The 24,299-nt window shown below is 31.8% G+C and overlaps 4 protein-coding genes across 4 annotated transcripts; 1 reads left to right on the forward strand and 3 right to left on the reverse strand.

Annotated features, from left to right (window-relative positions):
• Nucleotides 1-329: 329 nt before the first annotated feature.
• On the reverse strand, nt 330-2,286 carry LOC113874471 (L-type lectin-domain containing receptor kinase S.4-like). Its single transcript, XM_027512695.1, has one exon. The coding sequence runs from the start codon at nt 2,196-2,198 to the stop codon at nt 330-332; it is 1,869 nt and encodes a 622-aa protein (XP_027368496.1). The 5' UTR covers nt 2,199-2,286.
• A 3,699-nt stretch (nt 2,287-5,985) lies between these two features.
• On the reverse strand, nt 5,986-9,573 carry LOC113846929 (ribulose bisphosphate carboxylase/oxygenase activase, chloroplastic-like). The gene is made up of 7 exons (XM_027475695.1): nt 9,289-9,573; nt 8,470-8,798; nt 8,238-8,343; nt 8,055-8,140; nt 7,454-7,926; nt 6,677-6,958; nt 5,986-6,260 (listed from the first exon to the last, which is right to left on the reverse strand). The coding sequence occupies exons 1-7, from the start codon at nt 9,331-9,333 to the stop codon at nt 6,145-6,147; spliced, it is 1,437 nt and encodes a 478-aa protein (XP_027331496.1). The 5' UTR covers nt 9,334-9,573; the 3' UTR covers nt 5,986-6,144.
• A 4,449-nt stretch (nt 9,574-14,022) lies between these two features.
• On the forward strand, nt 14,023-15,038 carry LOC113874472 (LOB domain-containing protein 33-like). The gene is made up of 2 exons (XM_027512696.1): nt 14,023-14,301; nt 14,661-15,038. Exons 1-2 carry the CDS (start codon nt 14,023-14,025, stop codon nt 15,036-15,038), a joined length of 657 nt encoding a protein of 218 aa, XP_027368497.1.
• Nucleotides 15,039-23,233: 8,195 nt separating this feature from the next.
• Nucleotides 23,234-24,106, reverse strand: LOC113874473 (AT-hook motif nuclear-localized protein 15-like). The gene has a single exon (XM_027512697.1). It carries the CDS (start codon nt 24,104-24,106, stop codon nt 23,234-23,236), a length of 873 nt encoding a protein of 290 aa, XP_027368498.1.
• Nucleotides 24,107-24,299: the final 193 nt, after the last annotated feature.

Genomic DNA, 24,299 nt, shown 5'->3' on the forward strand with positions numbered 1-24,299 from the left:
GCCATGGAGAGGGCTGGCCCACAACCAGAAACTGTAGCCACAGCCCACGCTCGTAACTAAAGAACGTACAGTGAATATAATGTGCCCATTGGGCCCCCAAACTATAACCCAAAGTAAGGATACTTGTTATCAATGAATGTTATGTAATTATTCTAATTACAGACAAATAGCAGAATGCTACAACTCAAACTCAGAAGAAGAAAGAGTTCATGTGGCAAAGTATCCATCATGCTCCCAACCACAAATATAAAACTTTCTTTACTTTTAGATGGAATTTACATTCAAAACCTTGGGATGAATTTTATGCCAAATTCAAACACCCAGGACTTCTACCTCCCCTCCAAATACATCACCACCTGCCTCATACTGGGCCGTTCCATGGGCTCATCATTAGAACACATTAGGCCCAATCTCAGCACCGTCAAGGCCTGCTCTCGATCAAACGCCTCACCCAAATTGGGGTCCATCACTTCCAAAAGAGCCTCCTCCCCCATCTCCCATCGTTCCCTCACCCAATCCACCAATATAAGCTCCTCCGGCAACGCCTTGGGCTCAATGGGCCTTCTCCCACACACCACTTCCAACAACAATGCCCCAAACGCAAATACATCAGAACTCGTCGTGGGCTTCCCCGTCCGTGTTAACTCCGGCGCCAAGTACCCCAACGTGCCCACCACGCGAGTCGTGCGCACGTGCTCACCGTGCTCATACAACTTCGCCAAACCAAAATCGCCCAACCTTCCATTCATTTCGGAATCCAGCAGCACATTCCCTGCTTTTATGTCTCTGTGAATCACCGCTTGTTCCCACTCCTCGTGTAAATACACAAGACCCCGAGCTACTCCCTTTATGATCTTGAACCTCTGTTCCCACCTTAAAATCTCTTTGGGTTTCTCGAATAAGCACTTGTCCAGGCTTCCATTGGGCATGAAATCATACACAAGTAAGAGATTCCAATGCTTCCGACACCAACCTAGTAATTGTACTAGGTTCCTATGTCGGAGCCGACCAATGGTTTCTATCTCCGACATGAATTGTTGTAACCCTTCTTTTGAGTCTTGTGAAATTCTCTTCACTGCCACTTGGGTGTTGGAGTTTCGGAGAACCCCTTTGTAAACTCGACCAAAACCCCCAAACCCAATTAACTGCTTCTCGTTGAAGCCCTTTGTTGCTTGCTTCAGCTCCTCGTATGAGAACCTGTGGGGACCCACTTCAAGTTCCCAAGGTTCAATAGCATCGTCGTTCTCTATCTTTCTGACTACATAGATCGTTAACCCAATTGAAGCTGTTATTGCTAAAATAGCAAAAGAAACCGTAATTCCCGCGATCGTGGCTTTTTTGTGGTGGTTAGAAGTAAGAAGTGATGGTAAACTATTCAAATTCAAAGATTTGACTTCTCCATTGATCTTAAAGCTCCAACCCAAGATATAGTGTGAGCTCGCTAGCGTCCCCGTTGAAGCTGAAAACCCAACATAAATGTCATCTTTGAGAATTGGTGAGAGATCAACTTTGCAAGACAAGATTGGGGAACGAGGTTTCGAGGAGGTTGAGGAAAGTCTAACATCCAATTGTTTGGTGGAGGAATCATAGTCCACCCATGCTTGAATCACCGAACCACACTTCAAATAGAGGTCCTGTTTGGATGACCCATCTGTGAATTGAGCAGCGGGAACAGACTTTTTGGACACCATGCTGTTCAAGTTGATGCCCACGTGGTTGCCATTGATATCATAAAATTCATAGTCTTGGACAGTGTCGAACTCAACAGCAAAAAGGTGGTTTGAGAAGTTCCCAACATCGTGTGGGTTGAGAAGGCCAAGGTACTGACTGGGATAAGCACCAGGAAGCACTTTTGAGGGGGATATGGCGAAGGCGAAGCCATGCCCACCTTGTTTTGGGTCGCTGCTTGTTATTGCAAAAGCGAAAGCGGTGGAAAAGGAGAAAACTTTGGCGTTGGTGGAGTTCTTTAAGCGAATTGGGGTTGAGTAAAACGCGTGGCCAAGCATGTGAGTGTCGTTTGTGAGGCGAAGTATTCCACAGTTTTCGATTACTGCACCTCCGTCTATGCTTATGTTGTTGCCTGAAATGGCATCTTTGAACCCTTCAAAGAAGAGTTCTTGCTGTTGAGAGTTTATGAGGATTGAGGCCAGAAGGAGAATGCAGAGTGTGAGTATTTTTGCCATAATGGAGTTGAACATGAAGTAAGAAGCAGAAAAGGAAAGAGTTAAGAACTGTGTGCGATCATGATTGAAGAGGTTAGAATGTATGTTACTGGAGAAGGAAACGAAGTATTTTTAGAAGAAATTAAAGATTAAATCACTTAAAAAATCAATTAAGTCGTTATATTATTTTAAATATAAATTTTATTTTAAAAATATTCATAATGTTAAATGATACAGTGAGTAATTTATATATTTAATAATATTAATAAAAGAAAAATATAATTTTTTTTAATAATTAATATATCTTAAATTTATTATTTATTTTTTATAATAAAGATTAAAAAAATATTTCATCTTATTTCTTTAAAAATTAACAGATATGAGAACAGTAACACTCTCGATGTCATGCTACCTAAAACAGGGAAACGTGGTTCTTTGCTTTCACGTGTGCATATGCCCTGCGTTAGGTTGATGGCACTTAATGATACTATGTTTGGATTCATTGTACGTTCCTGATTTTGGAAAAAAAAAAAAAAAAACTCTGGTTGTATTTTATCAAAAATTAAGTATATTTATAAAATTGTACTAATTCAAATATACAATAATCAAGCCTTTTTTATTGTTAAGAAAAGGAGGGAAAATAATTCGTACTTTCGTTGAAAAATAAGTTAGGCAAAAAAATTAATTGTAAGTTAAGGTACAGTGTCTTACATACTATAAGTGGGGAGAGCTACTAAAAGAAAATGATTATTATCTGATTAATGTCATAGAATAAAGATGATCATAAACGTCGACTCTTATAAACTATGTAACAATATTATAAATCTCACTTTGAATAGAATAAAATGATTAGTATAACAACCTTATTTTTAAGCTCACAAGGTCAAAACTTACACTTCAACTTGTGGCATTCTTAACTCTAGCATTTAAACTACACTACTAGAATGAGAAATATAATTATGACTTTTTTGTGCCTACAGACACTGTAATATCTGATATTATTAGAAAAAAAAAATAGTCTTAATTAGCAAGATATTCTAAATTTTATAAGTACATAATATTAAAAATACTTAAAATAGTGTGTACTTAACTTGGTAAGAGAAAAAAAAACACCGAAAAATGCTTGGATTAGATTAAATTTTAAGGGAAAGAAATGTAAATTTAAAGTCTCTTAGGATCACATATCCTAAGATTATGAAGTTATCTTATAGCATATGCTAAGAGAAGGAAATGTAGTTGTTAATGGTTTAGTAAAAGGGAGGAGCAAATAGAGATCAATTATACATTTGAAAGAATTGTCGTGCTTGGTTGAATATTCAATGTTCGCAAATGTTATAGGTACAAATTACTCATAACTAATTCTCTTATTACTATGTATTTATTATCTGTAAAATAAAATAAGATCAAACAATCATTTGAAATCGTAGTTACGTTTTTTTTCCCATAATTAACTTAATAAAAACTAGTTATTTTTATATTATAAATTTTAGTTCTTCCTTTTGAATCTGAAAACATCTATTTTAATTTTTTTTTAAATTATAATTGATTTGTTTGGTATTTTTATTAATTTAACATTTACAGTTTAAAGTTATTGTTGAACATTTTTAAAAGTATACCAATCCCAGTGTGTTCTTAGTTTCCCGCTGAAATTTTAATGTGTAATCCAAGTTCTTTATTAAAAAAATTAAACTTGATTTAATTATTACAATATCGATTTGGGTCTAATCAGTGACATCCACTAATTGTCGATAAGGCCAAGGTATTGACGAATATAAGCTACTTGCTAACTGGTGCACATATATGGCATATGCATGATGTAAAAAAGTTATCGAGAGAATAATATATTAAGTTTTTATAATTTTTAATCAATAATTATTCTATATTAATTTTTTAAAACTAATATGGTTAATTAAATTACTATTTAAGAATATCCTTGCTTAAAAGATATTAGTGATTGGTAGTAGCTCCGACTCATATTTTCAATTTTGTTATTATGATATTAAACTATAATTTTTCAAGAGTTATATCTATTTTTATAGTAAAAATTTATTCTTTTCCACCCCATCACCTCCTGATTAATCACTCTATTCTCTCTCTCATTATATATATAAACAAATTTATCGAAAAAATAACATTTTCCATTCCTAAAATGTTAGCTTCTGTACTTATGTACTCTGAATTTCGAAGAAAGTTCATTTACACGTGTTTAACTTTATGACATTAATTTGAAACAAATTATTTTTAAAATATCTAAATATTAACATTATATCAGATATTATATATTTTATATTTTTACATACATATATTTTAAAAAAATATAAATAAAAATATAAAAGATATCCTCTCTTAAATATACACACAACATTTTTGAATTTAGAATACTAAATAATGAAAAGTTGGCGCAGCTTCTTTTTTTTTTTTTTTTTCAAATAAAAAGTATAGCTATCAACCGGGTTGAAAGAGTAGAAGACATTTTTTTGGCACTCAAGTAAAATACAAAATTTAACATATTTTTATCATAATAAGTTGTTGTATTAATTCTTGATTTTATTTTTTTAATTTTAGTTCTTTAACTTACAAAAACATTTAAAATAATTATTTTTATAAAAAAATATTGACTCTACTGAAAAACTAATATTGTTTTTTTTATCAACTTCAACAAAAATAGTATTTTTTTAATCAATTTTTACTTATTTTCATATGTTCTTTCTTTTATTTTCTTCTTATTATTATGTTCACCTCTACACAATTTGTTTTCTTTTCCCTTTGAACTTTAATAAAAAAATTATTTTTCCTTTTAGCTCTTTTACATGTTTCTGCTATCCATTTCTTTTGTCCTTTTAAATTCTGACAAAAATCTTCTTTTTTTTTTCTTTTCCTTCTCTTTTTCTCAAAATTTCTTGATTAAAAATTATACTAAAATATATTAAAAATTATAAAAAGTTAATATATTATTTTTTTAATTTAAATTAATGTTGTTAACGGGATAAAAGGATTAAATTGATTGTTTTCTATGCTAATTTAATACACAAAGAGAACATATTTAATTTCTCACTTATTTGAGAAGTTATTTTCATGTATTAACTAAATTATAACTTGTGAAAGTATACTTGCTTCTCATTCTTATAAGCGTACGTTTGATTTTATGTTCTTCAAGAGTGGAGGTGTGTTAGTTTTTCAATACTATAAATAGCTTATAATTCTAAGATGCACTTGTACGTTATATTCTACGCAAATCTAAATATGTGCTAAGATGTTTTTATACTTAGTTTTTTAACACTGTTATTGGAAACCAAACTAAAGAATAAGAGCAAGCCGAGAAAGAGGAAGACACGACAACTCAAAAGAGAAATAAAATATATTTAAAAGTATAAGAAGAGATGTCTAATCAAGGAAAAGTTGATTCAGATAAATAAACAAAACACTTAGCGAATCAAGACAGAATGATTAGTTTTCATTCATTGTAACTCCTTTTCTCCCATATTGAAAATTGGTTCAAGAACACCTGTTAGTAGCAGTGTGTTTTACAAGTTTGTTGCCAATATGTATGCTAAAAAATAACCAAGAAAATATAATTCACATTTTCATTCTCCTCTTTATTTCTTCCACTAATAAGATTAGCATATCTTGAATTTTAAGAAAAACTGAGAATACGGCAATTCATGCATGTGAAGAAACTGCTTTGCTAAGAAATTAAATCGAAATTTGTGAGGATTCCATATTGATCGATATCTTCAGTGTGATGTATGCAAGCCTAAATGACCAGGTACGATAATATATAACAACATGTCAAACAAAGAAAATAAAGAGAGAAACAAATTAATGCACAAGTAGGAATAGAAAGGCGCCAACATTTAACATTGCACAACATACTCAATAATGTAACTCAAAATTATAAAGGATAACAATCCAATATGAACAAGATACATTTTTCGATTATCTCAAGTCTCAGCTTCTCCTCAGGTTGAGAATGCTTAGGTTCTTAAGATGTGTATAAGCAGGTTCCATCGTCACTTCTAGCAGTTGGGTCAAAGTTGGAAGCATTTCGATCAGTGCACCCTTCAGGAACGGGAATATTTACTTGCTGAGCTGCTTTGCCTGCAAAGAAAATGAAACAACCAAAAGGTTTATTCTAAGTTTTATTCGGTCTCTATTATCACTCTCATATGTCTATTATTATTAATAATTTAATTAATCAATAAAAAATAAAAATTTTACAGAAAAAATATTTAAAAAGAAGTGGTAATAATCATTTTGGAATGATAATAAACCCATTCAGTTTTATTTGATTGAATTATACATTCCAACGAGTTTCATTCTGATTTAGTGTAACCGTTCAATTATATTCTGCCAAATAATTAAGAGAGTTTAAAGTGGACAATACATTATTAGATATTTTAAAACATTTTTTACTAGATCAAAATTAAATGTGCAAGTGTGTGTAAGTTTGACTAAAAAATTAGCTATATGCAAACACATCCAATATCAAGGCCTCAAGATAAAAGATCTCTAACCATAGAAAGTTCCTCTGTTAATGGCATCTTCGTTAGCATCACCAAGAGCAGCCTCGCTCAAGTACTTGTCTGCCAATTGGACCCTCTTCACATTCTCTTGCTCTTGCACAAGCATGTTACCATACCCCAAGAGCTTATCCAAACTCATCCAGGGTTGGTCAAAGGTTGGAGGTCCTTCCTTTGAGTTCACAAGCTTCTTCCCAACCATTGCAACACCAACACCAGAAATCCACTTCCTCACTTCATCATCATATACTCTAGCCCGGAGTGCACCAAAGAAATCTGCAACGATAAATGCCATACCATTAGTCCTATTCTGTTTCTATTTCATTACAATTTCCAATTATATCTTAGAGTAAAACCTCAAATCAGTCCTTTAGTTCATGACTTTCCAAACCCTCGTCTAATCCTTCACTTTATAAAATATCATTCACATATTGTCCTTTATGTTAGAAAAAATGAGGTGAAAAAAGAAAAAAACTAAATGTATGACATTTTGTAAAGTCGTGGACTTGGTCTTTTTTCAAAAAACTTATGAAAATCATTTTTATAAATTCTTTCTAGCTTATTATAAAAAGCTATTCAATATATTTTATCAAAATAATTTTTTCAGCTTATTTTTTTAAAAAATATGATAATATATAATATAATTTTTAATTAAGAGTTTATTGAACTTAATTAAACTACCCATTCTAAAATAAGATTTTACCATATATCTAGATGTGAAACATATAGTACGCAAAAAGCAGAAAGTTTAAGAGTTTATGAGGAATTTACCAATGGATTGGCCAGGGAAGGTGTCAACAAGCTTGACAATGTCATCATCAGGTACATTGTCAGTGCGGAAAATTCCCTTGCAGACACCAATGCGGTCTTCCCTTGTAGGTGCCCAGTAGAACTTCTCCATACGTCCATCACGGATAAGAGGAGCATATAGTGTTGAGAAATCATTACCAGTGACAATGATGGGCACACGAGGGTTCTCTTCCTTGTTGTACATACCAGGGAGCTGAACATTTGTGGGGTTATCAGCAATATTCATGAGGGTGGCATTCACCATTTGGTTGTTGACAGTGTATTGGGTGGTTCCACCAAGACGACCAGCACCAGCATCAAGATCATTGATGAAGAGACAACACATCTTTCCCTTCTTAATTATATCAGCAGCTTCACGGTACCTTTGCCTGATCAATTTTGCTGGCTCTCCAGCATTTCCACTTTCAAGCTCTCCAGCACTCATCATTATGGGGCTGTACTTACAACATCACAATGACTACAAGTTAGCAGCAAATAATATTTTGATTCAGAGATGCCATTGGAATTGGAACACTCGTCAACAACTAATGAGTGCTAGGCACTCAGTACGGCATTTACTCACCTGATTCCCATCTTGGCAAAGACAAGCTCACATTGGAAAGATTTTCCTTGACCTTTGCCTCCCCAAATACCAAGAATGAGAGGAACCTATAAAAATAACGAAAAAAATTGAATATATGTCCCAAATTTTTTATTAAATTATTCAGGCAGTATCTGCATGAATATCATAAATTTAATAAAATGCCTTGATGTTTGGCAGGGTCATGAAGTTCTTGGTGATGTGAACAACAAGCTTGTCCATAAAAGCAGGAGCAATGTAAAGACCGTCCATGTTGTTGTCCAAGTTGTACCTAAAATAACATCATCATGGCCAGCTTTAGATCAAAATGAAATTGACTTCACTTTTCAATTCATGACAACAAAAGTGATAAACAAACACTATTTGGCTTAGAATTCCCAGTATTTGTGTCACTCACTGTTTAAGTCCAGCGCTAAGGTACTCATAAGAGTTCATGATTGCATAGTGAGTTCCACTATCCATTGAAGCTTGGAAAAGTGAATCAACCATACCCTTTCCCCTTGTGATGTCTTGTTGATCATCTGAAACATCATAGGCAAGACCCTTCCACCTGTCCTGATCAGTTTGCTGGGTCTCTTCAATCTCTTTCTCTGCAGCAACAATTTTGAAACTTCCAGAGGAAATCTTTGTGTTTGGGAACCTTGAGGCAATAACCTTCTTCAAGCTGCTTCCAAAGAAGGCTGAACTGGGAATTGAAGCTCCAGCTCCAGAGCTGTTCAACCTCAACTGCAATATCACAGTAGCTACTCTTTCACACTATTCAAACTAAATTTTAAAAGTTCACTCACTTCTTTTTTTATCATGACTTAAGTAGGAAATAGCACAATTCTATTCTAATTTAGTATCATACATATTGATATAACTAACTTATAATGAGTTCAGTATCAAAACAAACAAGGAGTAAAAAAATCACAGTAGTTTGTTTTTATATATATCTTATTCTTGAAACTTAATTTACTCATAGTTTTAGAAGTGCATCAAACTCATAGTGATCCTTACTAGCACGAAAAGAAAAAGTTGTTATAAGATATAATTCTTAACTAGGATAACTCATTATTTGACATGTATAGATATGTATATTTCTAACATAATTCATAACCTTACACGTATAAAATAATGATTTGAGCTTTTATAACAAAATTTCCTGAAGAATTTGTTGAGAATATAAGGTCAAGAATAATGAATTAAAGAGTAAAGAGTAGAAAAAGCATCGTACTGGGGCTCCGTTGACAGCTCCAACAGTGGAGACTGAGGCAGCCATGGTTGTGTTGTGTACTCTGAGGTGCAGAGAAGGAGAGGTAGTGCAAGCAAGCCTTTTGCGGCTAACAGAAATGATAATAGGAAGGACTTATAGTAAGTGTGCAATTGAGTGTACCGAAATTCATATCCTTTTGATTAGTTGTAGAATCCTTAATATCCACACAATGAAGATTGATTTCTGCCACGTGGCAACCATATAGCCCCTGCAAGGTTGCTACTTAGAGGCATGGATTTTGAGGTTGGTATTGAAGCCTTTTCTGCTCCATCAGTTTTAAGGAGAGTTTATTACCACAAATAGCTTGTAGCAGCATTCATCTCTTCAACTTCAAGCATTGGCTAGTGTTTCTTTGACTAGAAAACAAGAAGTGTTCACCAACAGTGTGAAGATTTCTATTCATTTTTCTAAAAAATTATACATATTTTTTGATTAAAATTAATGTGATATCATGTGTAATGCATTGATAATATTAATTATTATAATTTTTCATGTTTAATTACACTTTTAGTTCTCCTATAGGTTATAGGTAATTTTAATTTTTATAATTTTAATTGTTTATATTTAGTATTTTTAGTTTTGTAATTGTCCAAATTAAGTTTTTCATTTAAAAATTTTATTTAATAATTTATATAAATTAATAATATACCACATATCTATTATATTTTTATTCATTTTTAGATAAAATTGATGGTATATGGCTTAATTTCAACAATTAAAATTTTAAAAATATTGTATATAAATTAAAATATTTTATTGTGTACGTTAGGAAGAGGTTAGAAAACATAAAAATCTGGGCCGGCAACCAATTGAGATTTAAAGGCTACGTTAGCAGTGACCCACAAAAGCAAGAAGTGATGTTAAAAATGGGCATATGGAAAGATCAGTTTTTAAGAAATATAGTTAGAAATGGAGAATCATTGAGTGTGAATTAATAGAGGGGTTTTGCTTTGTGATTGAGATTATCAACAAAAGGGAAATGACCCCCTCCACTCACTCACCTCACCACGCACTCATGCATGGCTTCAAAAGGGGACCAATAACGATGCACACAAAATGCTTTTCCCTATCCAATTGGTAAAGTGCTACACATCGTGTCTTTATGACCTCCAAACATTCCATTCCGTGCTACAATTCAAGGAAGGTGCCTTTTACCCTCCATCATTCTCCAAACCTTCCTCAGCTACTCCTTCCAAATTTCTTCCTGTCTTCATGATACTATTTTATAATCAAGCTTTTTTATTTATTTACTTGCCTTTTTCATATATTTTAATTCATTTCAATAATTTTTTTTGAATTTTTCTTAATTTTAACAAATTTGCCTCTTTTTTAGTTCATACAATAAATATCGGTCAGACAAGACTATTATAAACAGTGAAATTTTGTCTTCAAGACTATTATGAAAAAATTTTCAGAAGTTAAAAAAATTATTTATAAAATCTGTGTAAATATCTAATGCATTATTTTTTCTAAAAAAATAATTCAGTTTTACATGTTGAACACGGCATTTGAACAAGTGAAAGAAAAAAGACAACAAAGTTGTAGCCAAAAAGAAGGGAGGAAAACACAAAACAAGTTGATTGTCTTTGGGAGCAGCGATAGATGAAGTGTTTAACTGTAAAATGACAAAAATTTATCAACAGCATAAACTTTACCTTGCCGACAATCTTACAGTAATTGATAAAATTTAGGGGTAATTATTTTTTATTTTGAATATAAGATTTTTAAATTATTATTCTATAAAAAATATATGATTAATTTTATTAATAATTTATCTATTTTAATGTGTGATTAAGGCACACAATAAAGAAGTAAGAAATTTAAAAAAATAAAAAAATTACACCATTTAATGTTATCAATATATTTTACTATGTGAAATTTTGTGATTGTAAATAAAAATTTATTATACTTAAATATTTATTATGCATCATTAAAACGTATTAAAAAAATTTAATAATTTTTTTAGAAAAATAGCATTATAATTATTGAAACTCATTATGTTTTTATCTAATCAATTATTTTATCTTTGTTTAGGACATTGTTGAAAGAAAATAATTAATGTAAAAAGTAATTTATAAGGAATCTTATGAAAAGGATCATAACAAATTTTTTAAGAGATATTAATTTTAATTTATTTTTTTAATAATTTACATAAATATTAAATATAATTTTTTATTAATATAAGATTTTAATTTAAAAATACATCTAAGTTTATTCTTGCCTTAAATATATTTTTAATCTCTACATTTTGGTAATTTTTTTATTTTAGTTCCTCCAAATAAAATGTTTAAGTTTTAGTTTATATATTTTAGCACATTATTAATTTTAGTCTCTCTTACTAATATGATTCAATCAAAAACTAACATTTGATAATTTTTTTAAAAATTAAATAAACAGAAGGGGCTATAAATATATATATATATATATATATATATATATATAAAGCTAAAACAAAAAAAAATATTTTAAAAAAACTAGAATGTGAAAATAAAAAAACATATTTAAGCATTTATTCTTTTATGAACAGCCATGTTTAATTACAGTGTAGCAATTAATAGGCTTTGTGATTATACCCCAAAATCACGGTCACGAAAATTAAGGAACACAGAAACATGCATATGGCACTCATGTTTTCTTGAAACCATTTTTTTTTTTAATTCTTAAATTAAATGATTATTTAGTCAATTTTATTTAAAAATTTAATTTTTTATTGTTTGCTCCAAATCTTTATAAATTAAATATATTAAATTATTTTTTGCTAAAAAAATTACTAACTAAATATCAAATTGCACTTAGAATAAAAAGATCGAACTTTTCTGTCTTCAAATTCAAACTTCATGTCTCATATATAAATTCACATATAATAAAAATTGTTAAGAGACACTAAAATGAAATTTATTAAAAACTAATAGTTTAGGAATTATTTCTACAGAGTGTATTTCATTGTAAAAGAATCAATCTAAGTACTTACACTTGAAAGGTTATCGATCCAAACCCAAACTCTAACCCTTAATTTCGTTTTGTATAATGAAAAAAAAAAAGTAAGAAAAAATTTGAAATTTAAATTGAAGAAAAAAGAAAAAGTGTATTTCGTTTTGCATTATTATCAGTATTTTATTTCCTTTGCATTCCTTTCTCTTCATTCCAAACAAAGCATAAACGAAAATCCATCTCAAATGGCAATGCTGCTTCACTTCAGGGATATGTTTGGCAAAGTATAGAGTGACTCCAAGTGAAAAATACTTAAAAGCTCAAGTTAAGTAATGTTTTAACAAAATAACAGCAAAGGAAAGAAAAGTTTACCTATTTTGGGGCATTTATATTTTTTAAGTGTAGATGAGTTACAGTTGTGTGATCCAACTCAATCTAAACATCTTTTATAACTGCCTGAGGAATGCAGGATAGAATATTCTAGAAATTGAGCATGAATAGTTTCTATGGAAGGATTTTAAAGTTTGGATTAGATTGACAACACTCACTTCTAATATTCTAAACTTTAAGGTTAAAATAACAAAACTTTTACATTTCAAAGCTGATATAAAATAACATTTTTATTCATTTTATCTAATTGGTATATGATCACATTCATACCTTACCAACACTAAAACCTATATATCCAATAAAATGGTCTCAGCTCAAAACATCATTATGAATTGATATCTACAAGGCTATTAAGAGATGAACAGAATGGAACTAGCAAGCTAGAGAGCACTGCTTCAAGTGATAAAGATGATGATTGACGCATGATAGAGAAAGACAAATTCATCGTTAAACTCGAAAGCCCAAAGTTGTTCATCCACCAAGTCACAGCTCTAACTTCTCACGCACGTCCATCAATGAAAGACAAAAAAGTTCACAGCTTTGAAGTGACAGAAACCAGAAAGTCATGCCACCTGATGGAAGTGTGAATTGCCTTGTCTCCCAACTCATTCTTGCACCTTTCTTGATTTCTTCCTTGTAACATCAACTATCAACCTTCCCTTTCATTACACCAACCACCAAAAGAACTGAGAGAAATTTAAGCAAACCACAACTGTTGTTGATACGTGGGAGAAAGAGCTTGTATTATTAGTCTATTTTCTGAACGAGTCAGAAATGAACACCGAAGGAAGAACAGTGGATTACTCTAAGACATTTTATACATCTCAAACCATAGTCTAAGTGGCCAACAGCTAAACCTGAATTATGGTGCGGGATTAAAATAAGTAGACTTAAAACAAGTGGCAGATAAATGACACAATAAATTAGACGGATTAAAGGACCATTAACAATATCAAGACAAAAGGCCGCAATAAGTCATGAACTCTATGCTAGAAACTAGATTAGGTAAATCATGCATTATAACTCAAACTCATAAACCGATTGAAAGTAATTACTTTTTTTTTCCAAACCCCAACAAATGATGATCATTGGGTATTCAATAACACACACATTAGGGAAGGAACTTTATGAACAAAAGCCCTTTTGAGGCATAAAAGAGGAAAGTTTTGCCCTAACTGACAAAGACAATGTAGGCCACAAAAGAGACCCAAAAAAACATACCTTAAGATATACTAAAGTGAGAATGCCTTTTGTACACTGCAATAGGAAATGACACTCCCAGGTGATGGCTATAAAGGTTCGAATCTTAGACAAAATTATTGCAAGCCTTGTACTACTGAAATCATTAACAGAAACTAGTAAAAATTTGGGACAATGACAGGGTTCAGCTCATCATGTGGAGCATGCAAGTTCCTAAGGAGAAAATGCACGCGTGATTGTGTATTTGCTCCTTACTTTTCCTACGACGAGGCTCCAACCCATTTTGCAGCGGTGCATAAAATTTATGGTGCTAGTAACGTCTCAAAGCTATTGTCTCATCTTCCAATCCATAATAGAAGTGATGCTGCCATCACCATATCTTATGAAGCCTTGGCTCGCATGCAGGATCCTATATATGGTTGTGTTGCTCATATCTATGCATTGCAGCAACAGGTTTCCCATGCTGTGACCTTGGATATATCCTGTTATATCGCATAGTCCTGGCAAAACGGCTATCTGGCTCATTGCAGCCGGCAGACTTTAGTGAACCAAGACAAGAAAGTTCATATTCAAATTGAAATTGAAAAAATGATCCTCAAGTCTGACAAAAGCTCAATATTTTTGGGCTCTTGTAGGCTAAGCTCACATCAGACTTAATCGAATCAGGCTAAAATTTAAAGCTCAAGTCTAATTTGTCGGATAAGTTCAGGCCGACCTAGTTAGACTGAACCGTTTTGCCAGCTCTAATATCGCACCATGATTAAGATGAGTTTTGTATTTCATATGTAACTTTTAAAACTTCTTTTGTGCAGGTTGCCAGCTTGCAAGAGGAGATAGATACTCTTGGAAGTCTAATGGCAAATTCCAAGGTTAGTGTTGTCAATTGTGGCAGTGTCCAACCACCAATGAACTCAAACAACGGAATACATAGTATTTTGCAGCATGATGATACAAGGACACAATATTATCAAAATCAAATGGCTAATTTTCTTTCACAAGAAGGAAGTGCCACGGTTTACCAAAGTTTGGACAAACAGATGGATATAGAGCTTCCTAATGTACACGGATTTGAAGAATCTTCATTTGGCGATTGCAATCCCAATCCGTTAGAACAGTTCCTATCTGGAATTGACCAAGAGGTCTTCATGAATCATCCATGGTTCAAGCATAATGCAAACATAAAGAACTAGGAATTAATATTGAAGTTGTAACTAATGCGCACCATATATTGTGCAAGATGATTGCATGAAAATCAACTTTTGTTTGACGTATATTTTACAATATAATCATATAGGTAAGAGTGTCAGATTAATGCTACTTCCACAATAATTTCGATTAAAACACATCACAATTAAACGTTTAACAAATCAACGGACTGTAAAGTGTAAATCCAATCGCAAAATTTTGTTAGCTAAAATGATTGGGAGAAAAATTTTTCTACAACTAATTAAAGCAAGCAACTTTTCTTCCATATTTTTTTTCTTGTGCAGTGAGGCTTGTTGTACTAACTATTGTATTGTCGCATAACATCTATCAGAACCTAGTGAGAGTTGGTTCTCTACCTAGATCAAATGAAATTTTTGGGTTCTATCTAAAACTAAATTTTAATAGATATATTAAAAGCATAGGGTTTTCTTTATAATGATTTCTCTTTGTTTTTGTTAGTCTCCTCTGCTTCTTCTTTTTTTTTTTTTCAAAAGACGGGCCATGTAAATTTTGAAAATGAGAATGACATGGGTAGAGCTAATTCAAGGTCAGGTATATTAGATAAATATTTTATTCATTTTCAGATTGAATTAGCAAAACTTGATAGCATAAATCACATTTACAAAATTGTGTAACACACTTAGTTGAAACAAAAATGATGAAATTTGAAAGTTGTGAAACTTTCTACTTGAAAACGAAATATGTTACAAATGAGTTCTATATTAAGTCAAATATCTAAAGCACCCACGTAGGCCCTTTATTTGTCCACATCGATCATTTTGCTTTGGATACCGTTGGAACTATACATGCCACATTAAGAAGCAAATGGATGGGGCATCATGGCAAGATGCCATCCATCCATGAGGAGAACAAATCGCTGCAATCCCAAATGGAGAGTCATAATTAACATTGAAGATTGCCACTATATCATCACAATATCTTAGAGGAGCCCACTAAGAACAAACTATACTATATATGGTATATACAATCCAACACGCAATATGGTAAATATGCTCTTCCCTCGTTATCAAACCAACCTTTTGTAGGAAAAAAATTTTAGGTACGTACTTATTTTTCTTAAAAAAATTATTATTCGCTTTTATATAGTTATTTTTCGATTAAGTTGTTTTTCCACACAAAAAAAGTTACCAAATAAAAAAAAGTAACTGCAAGAAAATGAGTAGCAGATAAATATTGAAAAGCTACTCCTTTTATAAAAGCAAGCACCACATCCCAAAGGATTGTTGCAAAGATATCCATCCATGCATGAAGGTCTGACATGATAACATCTTAGGGTTCAAATGAAAAAGCCATTTCTCTGTCACTATTGTTTGGTTCTTCTCTAATCACGGCAACTTTTACATATCCGGATCAGATGAAAAGCCACGATCTTCGAGAACCTTAAGCAAGATCAATGAAATTTATTTATCTCCCTTTTCCCTCTCTGGCCGAGCGAAGGACCAATTTGTGTATTTGTATTTGATTTAAAAGTTATATTAGTAATACATTTTCTAATATACTCTCTATTTATGACATACTTTCTATGATTAATTAAAATTTATTAAAAATTACAAAAAATATATAGGTTTTATTTTTTTATTTTTAAATTAATATTTTTTATTGTACTTTTTTTTTTTTGCTTGATAATTTTTATTGTACTTTTTAAATTTCAATAAATTTTATTTAATAATAAAAAGTGTATTGCTAGTGTTCTCTTTAATTTAATGCATCCATAAGTATTAAGATCATAAGATGAAATTAACTTGATTTAAAATTTAATTTTTAGCAAAGTTATTTAATTTATTAGTTTGGACCATTACGAAGTTACCGTCTGGACTAGTGCAAATTTGCTGATATTAGAATGTATTTGCACGAATTTATTTATAAAAAGAAAAGAAAATATCAATATTTTAAAAACAAATTACCAGATTATTAAAACAGTTGATGTAATGATTTGCAATTAATTTAGTCTCACCATAGTTGATCTATGATCAAATACATAGTTAAATATTTTTTAAAAAATTATATTATAGATTAAATAATAAATTAAGTTACTTAAAATTTTCAATTAGTGTGTTTATCCTGTAAGATAATAATAATAATTCGTAAATTAATTTTTATAACTTGATATAAAATTTCTATATGATCAATTTTTTTAGTTGAATTAAATATACAACAATTCCTACTATGAACAACTTATTTAGATGAATTAAATAAATTTTCAATTTGATTTTATGATCAACTTCTTTTTAGTTGAATAAATTAGACTCTCAACGAATTATCTGGTCGAGTTAGTTGATTTGGCCTGTTTTTTTAATGTCTCATATTTATTGGCATATTGAAGATGTTTTTCTAATGAGACTTAGATAATCTTCTTTCTTAACATTAGTTTTTTAAGTATGGGTTAAGTTCAATCTATTTTTAATACAATATTAAAATTTGTTCAATCGTAATGTGTAGTAAATCAAGATGTTATTTAGTAACTAAAATAATACTTATAGGACTTAAACAATTATTTATTCTTAAACTGATTTTTAGTGTAAATTAAGTCTTGTTTTAAATATTTTCTAACGAAAGGAAATGATAAATTAAAACTCAAACTTAATTTTAAAAACACGATATGATAATATAAATTCTACATTAATAATGAATTTAACATAAATTATTTTAATTACCAATTTTCCTCACATCAATTAAAATAATGTTAGATAAAATAAACCTATCTAGAATAAAATTGCACACGCATTAAACTCCTTTGCTTAGGCCCTCTCTTCGAGTATGATCTTCCCGTATTACCACGTTCGTATTCTAATTAATGATCGCCCTTCACAAGCGATCCATAAAATTTAGGCGATATGTTCATACTGATATCAAGATTTAGATAAGTTATACGTGTTTTAACATATGATTTTATAATTAATATTTATTTATATTTTAAACATATATATATATATATATATATATGTTATGTTAAAATAAAAATATTTTTAGATTTAGAGTAAGTTATCTAAGGAGATGAGATCATGAACACAGCTAGCCCAAGAAGAGAAAGAAGCAAAAGAAGATTGAGCAGAGTCAGAAAAGGAGATCCCCAGTTCAAGAGTTGTACTTGAAAGATCATAAAGTATCTTTCTGGTTCACGTTCGCGTAAAACTAGTCCAAAGTGGCAATGGCAGAAATTCAAATTATAGCAGCAGGACCTCGCAGCTATTGCATTACTGAAAAGGTTCTTTGACTAATTGCACCGTTTACAATACCAGATGCAGCTTTGACTCAGATACTGAATTACTTATCAAGACTCTGGGCTCAGTTTCTTAAAGTTATAAAATGATTTTTCATACTTTTAAATAAAAATATTTAATTTAATTTATAGATTTTAATTATACTTAAGAACTTATAATTAATTTATTTAACTTTAAATTCAAGAATTACTTTTTTATTAATAATCACATGAAATACACTTGGGTTTTTCTAGACTTTATATGGTACCTTTGAAATGGAGGTGATGAAAATGAAAAAAGATATAAAAGTATAATATTTTACTGCATTTTAATTATTTTTTATGTCATGAATAGTAGCTGAAATTTAACAATTTATGCAGAGTCTACTAAATTACATTTTCATTCATTTGAAAGATGAAACAAAGCAAAACATAGATGAAGGACGAGAGACGCCGGAAAATAATTTTATTTGTTTTTCAATAAAATTTATGAAATATAAAAGTAAAAATTACTAGTAAAAATATTATAATGATATTATTATAATTTTGTAATATAAATTACTTATTTTTTCTTTATTATTTATTCAAACAAATATACATTTTTTTATTTATTCAAAGAATACATATTTTATTTTTTACTTTATTTTTTATGCTTCACTATTTTATTTTTAAAAAATATATTATTAGTACTGAATTTAAGAGTTTATTTACTGTTATATATATATATATATATATATATATATCGATTATTACACTTTCTTAAACAATTTTTTAAGAAATATGTTTTCTTTAATAATTATATCAGTAATAAAAAATAATAATAATGAAGGTACAATAGACATTTCCTGAATTTAATTAGTGTAATAACTTAACATGATCCGCCTCCTTATAGACCCGAAGATTTGTATTTCATTGATAAATGGTCAGATAAGTTTAATGTCATTAAATGAATGACGTGACCAGTGGCTTATCCCAAATATGTCAATTTAATTATTCTTTATGCAATTCTATTATAAATATTATTACATATTTTCTAAATTTTTATTTAATTTTTTTAGAATCATTATTAACAAGACGGTTACTTTTACCTCTTATTTGGATGATAGGATGAAAAGAAAAAAATAAAAAAAATGTTTCTAGAAAATATTTTTTAATAAAAAAAAAGTACACCCTCTTCGTTTATTTTCCCCTCGTTGAAACAAAGCAAATGTTTTGTGTGCTGAGGAGTTGTAACAGGACATCTGCGGATGGTTAGGCTGCTCTGTTCAGATTCATAACCTTCAAATTCTGTCATACGTAGCAATACAGTATATTATTTTTTACGTGTCTTAAAAAAACCTTTCAGATATCACTTCTAATAATTCACAAAATATTTTTCGAGTAACGATTCTCTTTCTCTTCTCAAGTCTCAACCACCCATTATCAAAGTCAATATTTCGCTCTAAATTCAAAGTAGCAATATCACTTTTATGATGAGCACAATATAAAGGAGTGCTCACCTAAATGTGCATTTGCTAAATGGAGTGCAAACCAAACAAAAGATTTTGACCTATTGACCCCGAAAAATATTATAGAAAAATAAATGGATTATCAAGGAAGAAAATAGGGAACGAAAAGTGTGTGTGTATATATATCATTACATTTTGAGTTATATTATTTACACATTATTTTTTATCTATCTACATCACATCACATTTTATCGTTTATCTTTTCTCTAATTTAATAAGGAATCGGAATCCACAGCAATACTAAAAATGGCGTTAAAACAACGAATCCTGTAAAAAAGATTTCTTCTGTGGGTTGAGAATGAGGTGGATTTTGGAAAGGCGAATAAGTATAGATTGAGGGCATTTTTTCTATTTAAATATATATATATATATATATATATATATATATATACGTGTTTCAAAAATATTTTTTAATTTAATAATAAAAATTAATCTAAGTGACAAATAGTCAGACCGTTTAAATAAATTCTTCTATATTCAAAAAATCTTCAACTACATACTCATTTACTATATCGACCTGAGTCGTATCCAAATTAAACTAGATAAAAAAAATTAATTTGACACTAAAAATTTCCATTATTAGAGTTTAGATTTAAAAAAAACATGTTTTTAACCATGAACCATCCTTGAAAATTTGAAATAAAAAAACAGCAATTAGAATCATTCCCGACAGTCACTATTGGCAAACAAGTAACTGCAACTGGTTTTCATCCTTTGCACTTTATCGTAACTAGTTATTTGACAATTGACATCAAGGTTTGTACGCAAGTTAACCTCTTTATTTCTGACCCTCATAGTGTATATAAATCAGACAAAACAGCACGAGAGAGAGAATCACACACCATCGGATGTAGAGAAAGAAAATGAGAAATGTACTTTTAATTTTAAAAATCATTGTTATTCAGTTAAATAAAAAGAAATTTTTAAAAAAGATCTCTCCAATTCAAATTTTGATGTGCTCCCTATTTTGTTTCTTCTCATCCAAACAAAGAGTAAAAGACATAATTAAAACATTACGCATCACAATAGGCAGTAGTACGAGAAAGAGACGCAATTAGGAATACAAATTTGAGCCAAGTCCATAGCTCATGTGCTTGCACAGAACACACAGAAGACAACCAATATAGACTATATTGAACCACAATAACTCGCTAACAACAAAGGCATTTTTTCACCAGGAAAGCAAGAAAAGCCTGCATGGTCTAAGGTGAAAATATTGAACACAGCCACATCCCTAACAACAACTTAAGTTCGCAATTTTAGAAATCGATTAGTCATATCGCTATCGTTAAACTCCTCGTAGATCCTATACGGGTAAAAGTAACGTTATTCACAGAACAATAAAGCCCCTACAGTGACCAAGTTTACTTTTGGCTAAAACGCTCATCTCCATAATAACCCAAAATAAAAAGGTTGATCTCCTATGTCCTACTCTAAAATAGTTTATCTTCATTAAGTTTTTATCAGATAGTGATCCCACATATTAATTTCTTGCGTTCTACTGGAGAACACAGGAAAATGCTTTTTGTAGTCAATGTTAGGTGGAGATAAAATGCTCCGACTGCGGAGAGGAAAATAATAAACGCCTTCATGCGTTAAAAAATTCTTACATCGTCCTAACGTAAGAATTTTTCTTACATTAATTTGTTTCTTACTCCTCTTCACATTGATAAACAAGACTGTACAACACCTAGGACCCTTATGCTGCACGAATATTCATAACAAATAACCAAATGAGAAATGACTTCAAAATTTGATGAAGAACATGAAATGTTGACCATTTAATGCTCATGAAAAAAAATCATTTATTCTCAAAATGCAAAGGTTTTTAAGACAGTATAAAGTAAGACAAAATTTAGGTGAGGTTCTTTTAAGTTTTGTTCCATAAAGTAAAATCTGATGGAATAGTACAAATCTTAATGACAATCAGACACAACGCATGTCTATAAATACATCGACGTTGAATAGTTTTATCGGAGCGAAAGAAAAAATGGAGCCAAAATAGTTCCCTCATGTTTCCTCTCATACTATCTCTTGGTATTCTTTAACAGAAATGCACAAAGATCCTTAGAAGACAGAATAAAGAAGCCAACGAATATTTCATGTCTTCAACCATATACTAAGCCATACTAAAATCTAAGAGTTTCAACGTTATCTAAAACATAGGAATAGTGGTTTAGTTAATTAGTGTGTTAAGATAATGTCTGAATTAAATTAAGTTTTTAGCGCTCTATTTATTTATCAATATTTTTATTGGATCAACTGATTCCAACTTGCTCCTTAAGGAGATGAAAATGAACTACAGTAATGAAAAGAAGGGGAAAACCTTGGAAGCCATTTCTGTTGACTTAATATAATACCAAACAAATTAAAGATATATAGCGGACACAATTATGCCGCTCCCCCTCCATCGTTCATGAATATCAAAACCTAATTATCTCCTCAACAAAAGAAAAAGAAAATGAAATTATCTCACGCTAGAAAATGATAAAAAGACGCTGGCTAGATTAGTCTTTTTCCTTTTTTGTCGATAGCTAGATTAGACTTTAAGCATTAGTGATGACACAAACTAAAAGCCGAAAGCATGTGTAACCGTAAATAGTATCTAGTATATGGGTCGGATCCAGACATGCACCTAGACAACTTTTTCTAGTACCATCTTGATGGCGTGTAAAATAATGGTAACTTCGCTCAACAAGCTAGGTCCTATTTCAGTGAGATGATGAAACTACATACTACCCTTCCCCTCAAATCTATGGTGATTCATTTAAGAATCTCACAGTCGGTTCAAAGGGTATTTCGCTGTTTCACCACCTTTCCATCTAAAAACCTAAACTTTGACTTCCATGCTTCAAGCAACAAGTTACATGCATATTCCACATTTTCATTAAGTGTAAAATGCACAAGTACAACCAAGCAGAAGTACAATAGCTAAGTACCATTACCATTATACCAGAAAAAAAAGATAAGGGAACATCGTGCCTGCTGTATTATTATTTCATTTAATTTTTAGTGCATATATTGTTTGCTCATACATTATTATCACGCGTATTTTTTTCCTTGAAATGCGGTTTCACCACCGATCTGTAAGTTTCATTTAATAGTACACGGTGCATTACTATTCCCCTCCACCCACAACCCCATATGAAACTATTGTTTTAAAAAAATGTTTACCACTGAATAAAATCGTTCTTGCCCACACAACACAAGCAGAAATGAACTCTTCCAATGTAAATTAGGCAAACAAAGAGAACAAATGACACAAACAAAGCAAAGTAACACAATAAAGTTTACCAAGAAAATAACATATAACAAATTATCAAAAAAATTCTAACCTGGCTTGCTACGATTACAAAGAAACTGTCAGATCACACTGCACAAGTACAAGTCAGCAAGATCAAAGATGAAGAAGGGGTAACAAATAACAATAACAAGCCTTATAGTTATGTTTTCAATAAGGGGGAGGAAGAGGGCGAGGTGAAGAGCCCCAAAAACCTTCACCATTTGGCATCAAATTGGGATTCAAATTATACACAGGCATTGAAACCTGTTGTTGTTCACCCTGAGAAGGAGGAGTTGAAGCACCACCACTTTCATTTACCTCTTGCATATCTTCCTCACCATGTTCATCTTCCAACGGTAACCTCTCATAAGTAGCATTAGCAAAAGTTGCAGCAATTACCATAACAGGCCCAGAAGCCACCAATGGCCCCGCCACCGTGCCGCCGACTACCTGCCCCTGACCGCCGGCCAAATACACGGTCAGTCCGGTGGCCTCCGGTGGTGACGGAGCCGGCAAAAACGCTCCAGAGAGCGACAAAATCTCGAACCTCCCCTGAAGCGTGACCACCCCGCCGGGGGTCGCCGGCTGCCGGAGCGTGACGTTGGTGACAACGCCGCTACCGCTCAGCACGGAGACGCCGCGGTGGCGTCGGTTGGCGAAGGCAGCAATGCACTCCGCCACGTCGCTTCCGCCGCTGATCTCCAAGATGTGGCTGCGAAGCGCGTTGGGACTCTCCTTCGTTATCACTACCGGCGGCTTCGGCTTGTTCTTCGACCCACGTGGCCTCCCACGTGGCCTCCGACCGCTTCCGAGGTTCTGGTCCTCACCCTCACGCTCGTTGTGGTGGTTGTTCTCTTCCTCCTCCACAGCGTTAACGTTGGTGTTGTTGCTGTTTCCACTGTTGGTCGGCGTAGCAACAACGTTGTTGTTGTCGCTGTCTTGGTCTCTTGCATCCCTAAGCTGAAGCGACGGAGGAGGAGAAGAAGAGTTGGGCCCGTGGGGCCTCACGGCCACGTTCCCGGCCCACCAACGATTCGCCATGGTTGGATAACAGAAACAGAGAAATTTCTGACCAGAATCTAGAAGCTTCTACCTTTCTCTCCCTTTTGGCTAAGATCAAGTTCAATGGTACAACTCAAAAAATGGGTTTTGCATGTGAATCTTGACCATATATATTAACTGCCTCTGAATTGGACAAGTCAGATCCATGTATTGAGACTATGAGAAAACACCC

Source organism: Abrus precatorius, unplaced genomic scaffold (assembly GCF_003935025.1).
Source record: "Abrus precatorius isolate BTA unplaced genomic scaffold, Abrus_2018 Scaffold8, whole genome shotgun sequence".
Classification (NCBI taxonomy): Eukaryota; Viridiplantae; Streptophyta; class Magnoliopsida; order Fabales; family Fabaceae; genus Abrus; species Abrus precatorius.

What these genes read in the sequence shown, in the direction of transcription:
- LOC113846929 (XM_027475695.1), bottom strand. Translation starts at nt 9,333, where the DNA reads ATGGCTGCCTCAGTCTCCACTGTTGGAGCTGTCAACGGAGCCCCA. An exon ending in GAGCTGTCAACGGAGCCCCA is followed by an intron (nt 8,799 to 9,288) that starts GTACGATGCTTT and finishes GTGATATTGCAG; the next exon opens with TTGAGGTTGAACAGCTCTGG. An exon ending in CTTCCCTGGCCAATCCATTG is followed by an intron (nt 6,959 to 7,453) that starts GTAAATTCCTCA and finishes TTATCGTTGCAG; the next exon opens with ATTTCTTTGGTGCACTCCGG.
- LOC113874473 (XM_027512697.1), bottom strand. Translation starts at nt 24,106, where the DNA reads ATGGCGAATCGTTGGTGGGCCGGGAACGTGGCCGTGAGGCCCCACGGG.
- LOC113874472 (XM_027512696.1), top strand. Translation starts at nt 14,023, where the DNA reads ATGACAGGGTTCAGCTCATCATGTGGAGCATGCAAGTTCCTAAGGAGA. An exon ending in TCTATGCATTGCAGCAACAG is followed by an intron (nt 14,302 to 14,660) that starts GTTTCCCATGCT and finishes TCTTTTGTGCAG; the next exon opens with GTTGCCAGCTTGCAAGAGGA.
- LOC113874471 (XM_027512695.1), bottom strand. Translation starts at nt 2,198, where the DNA reads ATGTTCAACTCCATTATGGCAAAAATACTCACACTCTGCATTCTCCTT.